This window comes from Pithys albifrons, chromosome 9 (genome assembly GCF_047495875.1).
Source record: "Pithys albifrons albifrons isolate INPA30051 chromosome 9, PitAlb_v1, whole genome shotgun sequence".
In the NCBI taxonomy this organism is placed as follows: domain Eukaryota; kingdom Metazoa; phylum Chordata; class Aves; order Passeriformes; family Thamnophilidae; genus Pithys; species Pithys albifrons.
Window position 1 is genome coordinate 13292154 of NC_092466.1, and position 15644 is coordinate 13307797.

The following is a 15644-nucleotide window of genomic DNA, read 5'->3' on the forward strand; positions in this document are numbered from 1 at the left end:
TTGATCAACTGCAGAATGGGAAATAGAACAGAAACCATTTTGTAAATTGGCTTTGTAATGCTCTGTGTTAGTTGGATAAATTATAAACCAGATCCTCAACTGGTATGGTAGATTTTCAGTTGGTTAAATCTTGGTTGTAATAATGCCAAGGTCATGGGTTCAATCCCCCATGTGGGCCATTGTCTTAAGAGTTGGACTCGATGATCCTTGTGGGTCCCTTCCAACTCAGAATAGACTGTGATTCTGTGATCAGTGCATAATCTGTGATTTTTACAAAGCTAAAAGTTACATCTTTTACCCAGATGGCAATGGCAACTGAAACCTAAACTGGAGTGTTGTGACTCACTTGTTTACTTTTTGGTTTTCTTTAGAGAAATAAATCCCTGACAGTCATTTTCACTGCCTGTTTTTGATGTGCACTGTAATGTTAAGTGCTATGTAATGTTGACTTTTGATGTTTGTTTAATTCTTAAAAAAAAACAAACAAAGCAACACAAACCCCAGTCCTTTGCAGATGAGGTCAAATAATAATTAAGAGTAGCTCTATTCTTGTTGGTCTTGTTGAACTGCTTCTGATAGCTGCTTCTTGATAGCTGAGTTGGGTGGTTTTCTGTTTTTATTTAAGTCATTTTTTGTTTGTTTTAAAGCAAACATAGCTATTAACACTAACAGCAGCTATTCTCATTTTTAACAGAAAAGTTTGATACTGAATATTCAGCATGGGACAGGGTATTTCCTAAACTAGCTGGAACAGAATTAAAAGTTCCCAGACACTACATTAAAGGAAGTAGTGGTCATTGTGACCAATACTGAAAACTTCCATCTTAGAAGTTGCAGCATTTAGATAAAGATAAATAACTTGCAAAGCCTTTCAAAGTAGGACCTGGTGCAGAACAAACATTGAAAGACTCTAAAACAATCCCAAAACCCCTACAAAACCCAAACCAAACAAAATCCCAACCAACAAACAAAAAAACAACCCAAAAAACCCAAATCAAGAAAAACAATGTAGCATCAGTGTTGTTAGCAGTCATGGGGAGCTATCATAATAATTAATAGTTTCTCCTGACCCTGATGCAAGGATGTGAGTAAATGCCCCAGGAATTTGGGCACACAGATGCTTATTTAGAAATTGCAGTTCTCCCTACTGGCCTTTGGTATTAATTTCTTGCAAAGAGACTTATCTGTCTTTGCATAAAAAAGGACCTGCAGTAGTCAAGTGGCCTGAGTGCCTGAAGGGGAGTGCCTAGTAATGCTCTGGGACTTCATTTTGTCGTTCCTCCAGAAGGTGTCACTTCTCATAATTGGCAAAGGGTCAAGTACCCAGTTAGATCCACAAAAATAAGTGTAATAGTTCTGATGCCTGTCTTTTTTCCTTTCTTTTCCCTTCTGTAGTCTTTAGGTTGGCATTGCCCTCAAACCAAAAAGATAAATGGTGTTGCTGATGTGGAACGATGTTACTTCATGCCTAATTGGCAGGGCAGCAGCTAGATGGGTAGATCAAACTAATTAGGCCACACCACAATATGCACACTTGTTCACTACTTGCACTTTCCCTGAATGTGAAAGGATGAGTTATTTGGATGTATAACTTCACATTTTTTTACCCTGATTCCAGTGTTCTAGAGCATGGTTACTGTTAAATTATTGGTTGCCTTTCTCTGCCTTTCCCCCTGATCCCAGTAGATATAGTCCACCCCCTTCATCTCTTTCTAAACTTTTAAAGTACTTGCACAGTGTTCATCTTAGTGGGAGGGTATCTCCCCATGGAATATTTTCTCCAGGGAGGTAGTGAGCTGCTATGGAGTCACCAACAGTGGAGTGGAGTGGAGCAGGGACTGAAGATGGAAGGAGGTAGCTGGGATAGCTTGAGATAGGAAGCATCTCTCTGTTCCTTTTCAGTATTACTGTGTATCTGAGCCCTGTCCATATCCCATACATGGCCTACAATACCTTATTCCAGTCCTAATGGCTCCCCAGCAGTGCAGTCTTCTGTCTCTCAAGAAGAAATTTCCCTTTAGCAGATGCACATGGCAGAACTCAAGTTATGTCCTCTTCTCAGATATACACTAGGAAAAATTAATTTTACAGCCTACAGAGGATGAGTAAGAGAATTGAAAGGCTTGGTGTTGTTAAAAATAGTTAAAAATTAACAAATTTGTTATGACCTTTAAAGCCAGTGGAGCTTTATTTTGTGTACATGGTGCCCTGTCTGTCCCTAGGCTGTAGCCTTTTCCTTGTCCCTTAAACAAACAGCTTTTGAAACTGGAGGGGTGGATACCAGAAGGCAGGCTACAAGCAAAAGCAGAAAAAGTAATTTTGTGCTTAGAGAACCTCCACAATGTACTTGCCAGACTTAGGCAATTATGTTTGATAAATGGACAAGCCTTTGGTTCCTTTTTTAAAGAAAACTACATGTGAACTGGATCCATTCAGTTTCTCAACTGAATTAAATACTTGCAACCAACCAGTCTTGATTACCCATTTTTATGCACTTCTCTCATACATAAGCTATAGCATGAGCTGTTTTGGTGTTACCCTTCCAGTTTGTGTATGTCACTGGCCTGGACATGTAACTTGGGTTGTGCTTTCCAGACTCTGCTGTTTGCACTTCTTTTGATTTGAATATTATCACAAGGTCATCAGTGCCAAGTAATTAAAGCTGGAAGTTGCACAGTGGTGTTCACACTCACTGTATATACCCTGTACATTGTAGGTGTAATACAGTGCATTGTATATTCTTGATGCTATGTGCTTGTCTTTCTGCCTCTTGAAGCAGCTTTACTGCTGCTTTAAATATGTATATTGCAAAGCTTATTATAGGACATCAGGATTGACATGTCCAGAATCACTATTACTAAAATTGTCACCTGTGTAAGCCAAGGATTAAACACTGCATGAGAAATTGCAGAGGGCGATTCCAAGAGTGGAATCACGTGTGTGGTTATACCAGGAAACCTGAACACCATCAGGGTGTGTTGTGATTCATTATGAGTCAAAGGTTACATACTTTTGTTGTTTTGAACAGACTGACTGATTCCTGTACCACTTCATTTCTTTGATCTCTTATTGATTGTACAGAGAGTTTGCCTTGTTTTAAAGATCTGAGAATAACTGGTAGCACAGCACCAACCCACTAAACTGCATGAGATCCATCACATGGAATATATTGATTAAAATACTGGCTTAATTCTGTAGACATAGATTCTTCTGTTGGCTTTGCTACAGAGTCCTTGGCTGGTCTTGAGAGCAAGGGTAGTGATGGTAAAATTATTATTTAATAGCTGCTTCTATCTCAGAACATACACACACACAGGTACTTCACATGTTTTGCAAAAGCAATGAATGATTTTTGTTTGGATATACAGCTTAAGTTATTTGAATGGGAGCTGATTTGGGAGCGCAGGGGAAGTTGTTAGTCCTTCAGAGAACCCAAAATGGTGCACCATGAATCGAAGGCATATCCAAGGGGAGCACTTTGCAAAATGAAGTGTGAACATTGAGAGGTGAGAGGCACATTTGAAATTCAGATTCAAATCTTGCTGGTGCTTTGTATCAGCAGTTAAACTACTTAATATCTGCATTTTTGAGATGAAAGGGTTGTAAAAGTAAAGGGATGGCTAATAGGCTGTGACGTAGAAGGAACTATGTTAACTGCTGTAATACATCTTTATAACTGTTGAAATGCAAGTATTTCTCAATCTCCTCCTGAAATAAAAGCAGAGATGTAAAATCATGTAGAATTTCATAGTTCTAAATTTCTTTTCTCTGTGTATAGCCTCATGTTCAGTCTTCTGCAGATATCTACTCAGTAGACTAAATCACAAACTTTGGTGTATATTGACTCTGAGTGAGATCTAAGTCCAGCGGAAATGAAGGCTCGGTTTGGCATCAAAGTGATAAGAGGAATGGAGAAGAGGAAGCATATTCTAGAGCACACTAGGGAAACCCCCCAAATTTTTCCTGTAATTTCATTATCGTATTAAAGCCCAATAATATAAAATATTATTATATTAATATATAATATGATAATATTAAAGTGGACAGGAGCCCTCATTTGTTTTTCAGAAACAGTCCTTCTGCCATGGAGCCCTTTCCAGTGGACTCTGCAGCACATATGAGAGGGTGCTGATTTGTAACAGCTGCTTACTTGTTGTAAGGCCTTACTGTCTTCACTCTGTCATTGCCTCGACTCGCGTTCTTAGTGATTCTGTTTCAGTATCCATCCAGGCTTAGCTGTGTGTCAGTTCACACAGAGTCTGTTTTTAATTATCTCCTGTTTCTGACAGGATCTCAGAATTGAGCCAAACTGCATAATTATTGTGCTTCTTTTGAGATATTTTTATCTTTTTTTCCCCCAAATGTTTGCTTTCACATTAAAAATTGATCAGAGCCTTGAGTTGGTTGCTTTGCTAGCAATTTCTTACATTCTTGAGGATCTATTACTGCATTTGATGAGAGACAAAGTCTGTTCTTTTTACATATGGTTACAAGAATGTGCTTTTCCATAAGAAAATGTTCACTCTTCATCTAATCCTTCCTGCTACATTTTATGTTTTTTTCTTCAGTCCATCAGAAGGGGCATTATGAAGAGAAATACGGTAGTGGTATTAATGTTGTGTCTGGAATGGTGTCCAGATGTATGGTCAAGTTTCTAATTAGAAGTGGAGTTGTTATCCCCACTGATAGCTGTGGTGGACAGTAGGACAGACAAAGTCCTTCTGTCTGAAACAGAGAAAACTGAACTGAGAATATTAGCCATTGTTCTATGTTAACTATCTTTAACTATTAGGCAGATAGCTTTTACTGTTGATTTGAGAGGAAAAAGAGTTAGCTGTTTTGGGACAGAGAGAGAGATGTGATCTGATCATGGCCTGCTGAAATACTGAGGGTTAGCTGGTGGAAGGGGATGGAGCAACTTACAATGCATGCTAACACCAATATCCCTTTTGGATCTCTGAACTATTGCCAGTTAGGCACATCAGCTTCCAGGCTTAGAGGCAGTTGTAGTGTCACTTGAGAACTGCAAATAGGTTGAATGAATGTTTTGTGAAACATATTCTTCCATTGCTCACGTGTCCATGTCTCATATTCACGTGAATTCACTCTAGTGCGAGGTGGTTGCCTGCTTCACTCCCAAGGCTTCTGTGAGCGCTTCTGGGGAGTGAAGTAGGATATGTGAAGTCTGATACTTTTGTTCAGAACAGGGTGGGAGCATTTATGGTGATAGTTGAAGACATGGCTTGGCAAATCTTGCTTTGGTTGCTCTGGTGTGGTTCTGGTTATCTCACATTGGTTTGTGGGAAGCAGTTTAGCTCTCTTCTTAAAGAAAACCACAGAGAGCACAGCGTGCTTCCAGCAAATGAGAAAACAACTGGGAAGCTGAAGCAGTCTGTATAGATAAATAGAAGGCTGAAGGACAGAGTAGGACAGATGGAGAGAGGTAAATCATAGTCTTGATTTTATCTACACATACTTTCCCCTCTCCACAACTGGTTCCTAATTTCCTTCTACTTCCCTAGCTGTCATGGCACTGTCTTAGCTCTTCTTTACCTCCAAACAAACCCTACTTTCTCCTGGATTTTTCCCCCCTTCCCTTCCTTCCTTCCTGTTAGATGTGTCCCAAACACAGAACACTGTGTTCTAAATAACCTCCTCAAGTATAGACTTCCAGGCACATTGTTCTCCTTTCACAAGAGACTCGTTTCCTACCTGCCCTCAAAACTGAATACTTTGTTCCCTTATTTCATACACTTGTCTTAATTTCTTGCATGCTTTTTATCCTTTCATTTCATTAGGCTATGGAGAAGCTACTGAGAGCATGACCAGAATGTTTGTAAAAATCTGGAAACAAAGAGGGCAAGAAACAAATACTGGTTTTTTTTCAGTTTTCTCCTTTCTGTGTTTGAAATCAGGAGATGGGAATCCAATCCTCAGCCCTTGGATTCCTCCTGAGCATCACTTTACAAAATACTGATCTTCCTACCCTTATTACCAGGAAAACTGAATGGGAACAAAGCTTGATTAGCTAATTAGTCAAATGGTCTGCAAGCATCATAAGCCTATTCCAAAAAAAAGAGTTCTCACTACGTAATCAAAAAGCTGCTAAATACAAAGCAAGCAGTTTAGAGATTGTGGTTCCTTAACTGGCACAAGCTTCTGGTGTTTGGGTTTTGTTTAAAGCTCGGGGATATTGGTTAGTTCATACATAACAGATATAATTCATGAATTACTACATGAAGAAAAATGTGTAAAAATCTTCACGTGTAAAGATGACCTGTAGTCCTCTTTCTCTTGAAAGTATCTGGAGCTATTGCTGATAACTTTAACTGAGCTGAGATCTCTCACCATCTGCCTCATTCCTTTCTTCCCATCCAGGTGAAGTCAAAAGGTAACTCCAGTTCCAAAAGAATTCACAGTGTTTTTAAGGATGCAATAAAGATGCTACAAGAAAAAGGAGTGGTTTTCCAGAAACCTGGTAGCTCCAAGGACTTATACCATGTAAGAAACTGAGCTGTGGTAGCAAAAAAGTTCAGGGGTATGACTTTCATAGTCATTAGAAACAGTAGAAATATCACAGAAAAAGTAGAAATGTTTCAGAAAAAGAAGCTAGACATCCAAGTGCTTTCTGTTTCCTCAAAAGTTTTATCTGCAGCACTGCTAGTTTTACTCTGTATAACCCACGGGGTTGTTGTTCCAAGTTCTATGTGTGTTTACTGGGCTGCCAAACTGTGCTGATGCAGCTGAGCTCCCTGAAACCTGGGACATTTCTTCTAATTGAAGTGGATTGAAGGTTGGTGTTCTACCGAGTCAGTCACCCTCCTTTGGGCTGAATTCTGTTCTGTCATTTTTCTTCACTTAACTTATGGATGATGCTAATAGTAGTCAAAATAATACTTGCAGATTTGACGTTTATTATTAGTCTTGGAGGCAGTATATAATGCAGACTGTAGGTATCAGTGTTAGCTTAGAATATATCATGTCCTTGGAGTGTTTTTCACCAGCCAGGCCATGTACTGTGAAATAGTCTGCTATAAATTGCCAGTTTCTTCTTTTTTTCTCCAGGTGACTGACCATGATAAGGAACTGCTTAAAGTGACCCTTGATGTGATTAAAGAAGACTGTAGAAAACCCAGGCGTGAGTATCAGAGTGATCAGGGCTCTGATGAGCTGATGTTGATACACTGATGATAGTGTCTTCTCCTGCTGCTGGATTAGATACTCAGTTTGTCCTTACCCCTGAACTCAGAGCTGTTGCTGGTGTAGCTCATCAGTACAGCTAAAAGTGCCAGTGCAGGAGCAGCTTCCTGTGAGCATGGAGAGAGGAAGAGCAAGTGTGTCCAGCAGGAAGCAAACCTCTCGGATCTGAAATAAGCAGCCATTATCTTAGATCTGTATCTTTTTAGAATACTTAGATTTTGGGAGGAACCAAGGGTCATGAAGTTAGGTCACCAGCTAACAGCTGTTGTTGCATTGCACTCTGAAGAAGTAGCAAATCTTGCTGGTTCGGTTTCTACAGGGGAGTTGACACAAAAGTGACCATGCAGAAAGGTGAAATCCTTGCCTCCATTAAGTCAACAATAAAACATGCTTAAGTCAGTAGAACATTCTCTGTAGATTTTAAGCTCAGGTAGAGCTCAGGTGGTTGTTCTTTGCAGGTAGGGATTTCAGTTGAATAAAGTTAACTTATTTTAAGCTAATGCACCTCGAGTGGCTTCTGAGTTCTCTGTACGTGAAGCCTCTTGTGCCTTATTGCCATAGTGATAGTTTGTGCTTGACTGGAACATCTGCTAATTACACAGGTATATTGCTACAGAGTGTCTTTCAGTTCATCGGGCAGAATGTGCCAGCAGGGATCAGTTGCTGCTGGAGTGCAGGTATTTGTGGGGTAGAATATGCTTCAGTACAGAATAATGACTGACTAGAATATAAGGCATATAATCTTAAGTTGCTCATATCCTTATACTATCATAACTATAATAGTGCTTGCAGGACCTGGTTATCCTGCAGTGAAAACAGGTTAACTGAAGCAGTATTCTGTTTGAGTTTTTGACTGCCTATCTTAAAAAGTGGTGCAATTTTAGACAAGGTTTGGGTGTGGAGGTGAAAGTTCCTGTATCTTAGGGGGATGGAGGGAGCTGAGGTTACTGGGCATGCAAATTAAGATGGGCTCATTTGCCTTAGGCTGTTTCAATCCAAGAAATTACCATATCACATTGTTTTACTGTCTTTTATCCAATTAACAAACTTCATTAGAGTCAAATCATTCCTCTGCCCATTTTATACATCAGCTAGTTCACCTAGTTGCCTGGTTTTTGTTTGTTTTTATACATAACTGCCTCTATCAAGGCCAGAACCTGTGTGCAGTTGGCACAGGGCACTGAGTGACTGCCTGGCATTTGCTCTCCTCTTGTGCATTGTCACACTGGCAAAGTGATCTGTGATCTATGAGAGGTTGGGAAGTTCTTTCAGTCAGGAGTCAACAGAGAGAAATTTGTAGATCAGTCACAGAAATACTTTAAAGAGTTCTGAGTCCTCAAAGCAAAGTTTTCCATGCTAATCAGGTGAAAATTAGCAACTGCTTAACAGAGCCTCTTGTTCTCCTTGACATATTCCCCCTTACTTAGTTTCCTTCAGTAAAGAGGACAATTTCCAGATCAGTGTCCCTTTGCTGGTTTTCAGAAGGACCTTTTCGATGTCCTCGTCACTGGTGATAGAAGAAAAGTCATGAAGTTTCAATCGAAACCAACAGGGCACTGCGGGTGTTTGTTGTCACTGAATGATGCAAGAGCGCGGAGCTCAGTGCGGCTGCCGGCCCCCCTCTGCTGGCGGGAGGGCGCTTCCAGCCGCCCACTGGGCTCCCAGGGAGAAAGTAAGGACATGAGCCTATACCTTAAGGGCTTTTGCTTGTTTGTTGCAAGAAATTCCTCCCTGTTTTCCTTCAAGAGCGGTAGTAATCTTCCATGACAAGAAGGCTGATTTATGATAAACTCAACTCTTCTCTCCAATGAGTTACTTCTGTGCCAGTTTTCCAGGCAACGCCTCACCCAATTACTTTAGTTGTGACACGTTCTCAGGCCCAACCCAGCTGTCTGGAAGTATTGTACAAATAATAAAAAAGTCTTAAGTGTGCTTTCTGAGAACTCCACAAATTCTGATCCAGTATGTGCCTACGTGATGATCCTAGTTCTTGGCTCCACTTACAATTCCAAACAGACTGGTCTTAAATGCCCTCACGTGAGGCCACTGTAGGTCCATCTGGAAACTTACAGTACATTTTGACTCCAGACTGAACTGCAAAATGGATATTTTTTTCAAATTTGCTATGGCTTTAGGCTTAGATCAGACTATTAGTAGAGAGGACAAAAAAAACCAGAACCACCTGAAGTTAAATTTAATAGTCAGAATGTACCCTGTATGAGATGTCCACAGTGGGCAAATGGTAGCTGTTCTGTGAGTCTGTCCCCTCTGATGTTGGTTGTTGGGCACAACAGTTGGTCATGGTGTGGCTCACCTGAACAAAAGCTGGAACCCAGGATGTCAGTGAAAGAGCAACAGCGTGACTCCACTACAAGGAGTGTATTCCCTCAAAGTTGGCCTGTAGACTAGGAGTGTCTCTGGGTTGCTTAATGACTGTACACACCTGCAGCTACCCCAAAGTGCCACTTTCTATGACCATCTAGGAGGAAAGTATGTATTGCACTGTTGGGTAACACTTGAGTCACTAATTAATTCATTATGACTTAAGTTACTGTAGATCAGGGATGGACACTTTGGCCTTCTTATGGCAAACCTATGACAAATGCAAAATGCAGTTACCCACTTTGTTTACAACAACAGTCACCATGACCAGGTAGAAGCATTGTTCTGTTCTCTGCACTTACCTTTCTCAGGGAGGTGGACACATTTTTGGCTACCAGCCATAAAGGTCTTTTATCACTCTGGGTCACTGACATTCTAAAGTACTTTTGCCTGAATCACTGACTAATAAGAATTAGGCTGAACTGTTTATACACCACTATCTACCACTGGTGTTTTTCAGCAACTTCTAAGGTACTTCTGGGGTTCTACAGATTCTAGAGTAGAGAATAACAAAAATAAAAACAAATGCAGCAACAACAAAGTATAAGGACCTCCATGGCAATTTCTCAGTACCCTTATCAAACTTGCCTTGCATCACATGAACTGAGGGCTGAGAAGGAAAATAATTCATGCTGATGTGTCTTATTTATGCTTGTTTTCCACTGTTAGCCACCAAGGAGAAGTGTGTAGCAGAGTTCAGCACTTGAAGAGACTGCAAACCTGCAGCAGTGATGAATAGTGTGTTACAGGGTCTGTAGGAGGAAATGTTGACTGGAACAACTTCAAACGATGGCTCCACCTGGCACACAGTAGCTGTGTGCAGCCATTGGGAACCTCTATGCTTGTTATTTTAAAACTTCTGCTCTCTTGTACATTTCAGAGCTAATTCCTCTTAAAAGGAGATAAAATTTGATACTGAAGTTCTGTCACTTTATGCTCCCGTGATTGTTTGAGTAGTCTGAAGGGCGGGGACGGGATTGCATTGTGAGGTGAATGGAAGTTGCACCGCAGCAGTTTTTCCACAAGGTGCCAGCGTTGGGCAGACTGTTACAGGTCCTGGCCACGCACCTCACTGCTGTGCTAGGGGGTTTTGAAGTGGAGTATGAACAAAATTATTTTCATTTGGTTCCTTCTGAGGCTGCAGAAACTGGATAACTCGCATAGGTGCAGTGGAGGTACCTTTATGTTATTAACCTCATCAGCAAGTTTACTGAATGATCCCTTGTATGTTACAGTTGGCAAGACTGATATATCTTTCACCCTCATTACTACTGCTGCAGCCCCAACACTTCCAAAAAAAGTCAGTGGGGACAGTTGATAACTGGAGGACTGTAGGCACAGACTGATCTCTCTCCTCTGAATACACACATCTCTGCTTTAGCATCTAGGGTATTCTTTCTCTCCAACAGCTAAGACTGGTCTGGATTATAATAGTTCAAAAGAGACAGACTGAAGTTGTTCCTCTATGCCTGGCTGAATTTTCCTTTTTTTTTTCTGCAGATGCTGAAAAAGGCTGTCATTTCTTTCATGTCCTGAGCTGTGTTCAGCAGAGCTACAACCCCTCTCTAGCTGAAGTGGTGGTGCAACGTGTCTTGGGACTGCTGGAGAGTAACAGTGATATTGTCAGCACTATGGAAGGATATTATACAGCATTTTAAAGAGAAGAGAAAAGATAAGATATATTAATTGTTGTCCATTCAGGAAGAGAGAAGAGAGAGTTTGAGAGACTCTGAAAAGCTATCATTAGCTGGTATGATCTAGATAGGGGATAAAAAAGCCTTCTGATTCTCCAAATGCTGTTTTTGTCCAGCTTCAGAGAGGTTGTTCAAATACTTGTTTTAATATTCTTCCTGACTTCCTTGCTATTCCTAGTGAAAGTTGTGTCAAACTGATTCTGGACATTCTAATACAGCAGGAGAACTGGAAAAGAAACTGGGCTCTTTCCTTGCAGTAATTATGAGACATTGACCATCCTCATATTTGTATCCATTGGGCCCTAAAGGCAAATCACTGCTAAAGAGCACTGTTTACAGCAGTGGCCATGTCAGGACTCATTTTTCTGGCTTAAAGACTGAGCTTGTGCGCTTTCATATGGTAATAGCTGTGGATCTTTCTTTTTATGTAAACTTTATAATAGCTGGAGAAACAAAGAAGTATTTGCCTGATCTTCCTGGCAGTGCCAGTGTACCTATGTCTGTAAATGGATCACCTTCCCCACTGAAGCAGTCCTCACCTTTCCCTGGAAAGTAATATTCAGGAACGGGGTCCTGCAACCCTTCCCCATCCTACAGCCTTGCCCCCTGGTTGTCAAGCTGCTTGCATTGCCCTGGCTACCAATTGTGTTACTGATGCCTGTTATTGTGGATTTTTTTCAAACCAGAATTCTCAAAATCAACCACCATTTTGCTGTTTATTTTTAAGTTGCTTCCTACATCACCAATGGTAAAGCATAAACTAGATGTTTGGAAAAGAAAATACAAAAGCTATCAAGGCCCACTGTAATCTCCATGCTGCCTATTGCCTTTTTTCTTTTATTCTTTGTCACCTTTGGGGTAAAATACCACCCATATCTGTGCTTGCAGAGGAACACAAGACAAATGAAACAACACTGGCCTAAAGATGATGTTTGATCTGGAATAATCACAACTCTGTTATGTGAAACAGTTCAAATCCAGAGCTGTTCAATATTTATCCTTGGAGAGGGCTAACTGCTGCAGGGGCTTGTCTGTTTAAAATTAATCTGTTTAATTAATGGTGTAGAGGTGAGACCTTTAGCTTGAAAAGAGTAGAGAAGATTAAATGTATCCTTCTTTTTACTTCTGCACCTTCCCTTTAACAGTTGAAATAGCAGACTCCCAGGAGGCAGATGTAGTGGTAAAGCCCTATAAGGATTGACATAGCAGGGAAAAATAAACCATATGCATGAGGAAAGCCAGTGAGGAGCCCCATGTGTGCCAGGTCTCTGGTTTGTTATATTATATGCCTCATTCCAAGCCCTGACTGCAGTGAGATATAGGCTAAGAGAAAGGCATGACAAAATATTTGGCATTTGCATTCAGAGGCCTGTGGAAAACTCTGGCCTTAAAGAGATGGTAAGTTTGTTCATAGTAGAAAACTATGCATGAATCGTTCATTTGCTGTAAATCCCTGCTTGGTGCAGGACTCAATAGTTGGTTTCCCTGCAGGCTGCCCTGCTCTTCATGCTGCTGTTCTCAGTTGGGTCCCTTCTTAATATGGGCCCTGAACAGGTCCTGAAGGAATGTACCTGTGCAGAAGGAAGTAGAAGAGGGTTAAGGAAGAATTGTAGAGTGTTTCTTCCCCACTCTCTCCCCTCATAAATATCTCTGTAAATCAGGGAAAGAAGGCAGATTCTGAGTGAATTGGTACTGAGGGGAATTGTAGCTTTATGCCTCTGGGAAGGTCTGGTTGGCCACCTGGGGAGATTTACTTTTTAACTCCTGCTCTGATTACTGATCAGGAGTAAGTGATCAGTAAGTGATGCTTAAAAACAAAGGATAACTGGAAGAAGTAACTTGGAATGTTGATTCTGAAATTCAAATTCACTTCAGGAGTTGTCCATAATCAAGCAGTACCTGTGGTTAAGTTGCCTATTTGACATGAGCTTGAGGTTATTTTAAAGTATTTGGTATTTTGGACCTTGTGAAAGAGCATGGCATCTACTTTAAGACAGTGGCTTGGCCATTTTCTTGAAATGTTCCATGCTAGCAGAAGCCCATTTTGTTGGGAAAGGGTTAAAGGAGGACTGCTAGCTCAGTGGAAAAGGTGATCTCCTCTCTATAAGTTAGAAGAAAACCTTGGTTCTCCTGGGGGTGTCAGCCAAGTGTGTGGGCTGAATGAGTTTTGGGAGGAAAAGAGAGTTTGGAGATCACGTTGCTCTTTAAGATCTCTCTCAAATAAATTCCTGCCAAAATAGGATTACATCTTTGTGTTTTGCGTTTCTGTTGCTTACAACTTTGAGGCTGCACTGCCTGTGTTTCAGATGTGTTTCTTTGTGTTAAGTTTGCCTAAAATTGCTGTCCACTGATTTTCTGTGCTTGGAGGTGAAGAGGGCACTTGTGTCTGCATCAGTCCTGCCCCTGTTGCAATTTGAAAGTGCTGACCAACTGCAAAGCCTCCAAGATGAGGTGGGAGGAACTTCAGTCAGAAAACACAGATAGGTTGCTCTGGAAAGAACCTGTCCTTGGAAGTTTTTAAGTTGATCCTTGCTGGCAATGCTCAACTCTTGTGATGGAGGGTGAGTTCTGTTGGAGATTGCTCCCCAAGAACAGGAAAAAGGGATTTTCTCACTTGAGTTGACTCAGGGAAGTAAGATGAATGAACACAGAGGAGCCTACAATTTTTACAAGATTGAAAGGTTAAGGTAAAGTTAATGGAGGAGCCTAGACTTGAGCTTCACAGTTTCTAATTCTGAATAACTGTACAGAATAGTTGTGTCTTAAGCTTGTATGCTTCATTTTTTCCATGGTAGCCACCCAACACAGACTAACATTCTGGTTGACAGCATTCCCTCTCGTACCTACAGGGAATACCACATGCATGTGCCTGCACACAAGTACCCCAGCGAGCTGTGGAAGCACAGAGCTCACTGTAGGCTGGTTTACCCATTCACTCAGTATCTCTACAGTGTGCTTCTGTGACAGCAGTCTAGACATACCCATATTGGTATAAGTCACCTTTATGTAAGTCTAACTACACACACTAGGGCTTTTACTGCTAATAAACTGTCTCTCTGTTTAAAGATCAGAGCCTTAACCAAGAGAGTCATATCATGCACACTGTTAAAATTCTTAGACCACACCTAAAAAATATTGTGCAGAACATTCAGTGAAAGCATGCTTTCTTGTTTTGTTTAATTGGAAAGCTCGTTAGGCAACACAATTATTAGTGGTTTATTAAAAGACTTTGAAGGTGGCACTTTAATGTAAAACTGACAAGAGAGAATTCATGTTGTATGAATGCTTCATGACCAGTTCCAGTTTCCATAGAAACACTTGCAGCAGTAAAAGGCAGGTAAGTAAAATGGAGTTTTTAAAAGCAGTCAGCCTTTTCATGTTACCTTAAAAAGGTAAGTTTCCAAAGAAATGCAGCACCTGAGAACAAAAGATTACCAAACAATCTCAATATTCTATTCCAACAAAATGCAAGTTGTTTGCTTTTCTGACAAGGAAACAAAAGAACAGCTCTATCTTCAGTCCCCACCCTCTGCTTAGGTGAGAGAAGGGACGAGGTTGCTTCATGCCTCAGTTTCCCTCTTTTGTGAGTTGGGGGTAATACAGCTCCCTGTGCGTAAGCCTCACTTTTTGTTAATCCTAGTCATTAAAAGCTTCTTGAGATCAGTCATTGGGAGCTATTAGAGAAGAACTCTGTGGCTGTGTGGGAGGGAGTGAATGGATAGATGCTGGAGTGGGACTTTGAAAAAAGTTGCTCTTGGATTAGAAATAATAGCTTTGTGTTTTTCTGCCTCTCTTTCCATGCATATTGCTCTGCTTGACTTGTCTTCTTGCTCTCCAGGTCCTATGAAGCAATAATAGTCTCCCTGGTTTTATTTGTATCATATTTTTTTCCTGGAATCCTATTCCCTCTTTTGACTTCTTAGATGACTTCATAAAAATAGAAATACAGATAAATGAGTTCTGAGTATTCTTGTTTTCAGATATTTGGACTGTAAATTTGTACCCATGAGGGTATGCATTTTACACAAACTACCTGGAAAATGAAGCTTTAATTTCAAAGTAATAAATGAAAAAGGTAAATATTGGCTACATGACTAAAAGCTGGTACTGTTGTGGATCCATACAGACTTGTGTATTCCAGTGATGAACACCATAAACAGAAGGAGTTGCTAATTCATTATTCAGAATGGGAATTAATCAATGAGCAGCCAGTGAGGCATGGAGCCACATGGAGAATTACGAGGCAAAGTACTGAAAATCTGTTTGTCAGAGAAGTGCAGTTTGGTTTACTTTTCGAGTAAGCTGATCCTATAGGGAAAAGATGTGCCTAGCAAAGATTTGTATCTATAGTTACCTCTAAATGGGAAG

At 40.6% G+C, this 15644-nt stretch overlaps 1 protein-coding gene across 3 annotated transcripts in view; it reads left to right on the plus strand.

The window, feature by feature from the left end:
• Nucleotides 1-13521, plus strand: part of STN1 (STN1 subunit of CST complex) — a 43416-nt gene extending 29895 nt beyond the window's left edge. For all 3 annotated transcript variants that reach the window (XM_071563373.1, XM_071563374.1, XM_071563375.1), the window contains 3 exons: nucleotides 6379-6501; nucleotides 7066-7138; nucleotides 11083-13521. In XM_071563373.1, coding sequence (XP_071419474.1) covers nucleotides 6379-6501; nucleotides 7066-7138; nucleotides 11083-11240 — 354 coding nt within the window. In that variant the 3' untranslated portion in view covers nucleotides 11241-13521. The remainder of the gene's footprint in view (nucleotides 1-6378; nucleotides 6502-7065; nucleotides 7139-11082) is intronic.
• Nucleotides 13522-15644: the final 2123 nt, after the last annotated feature.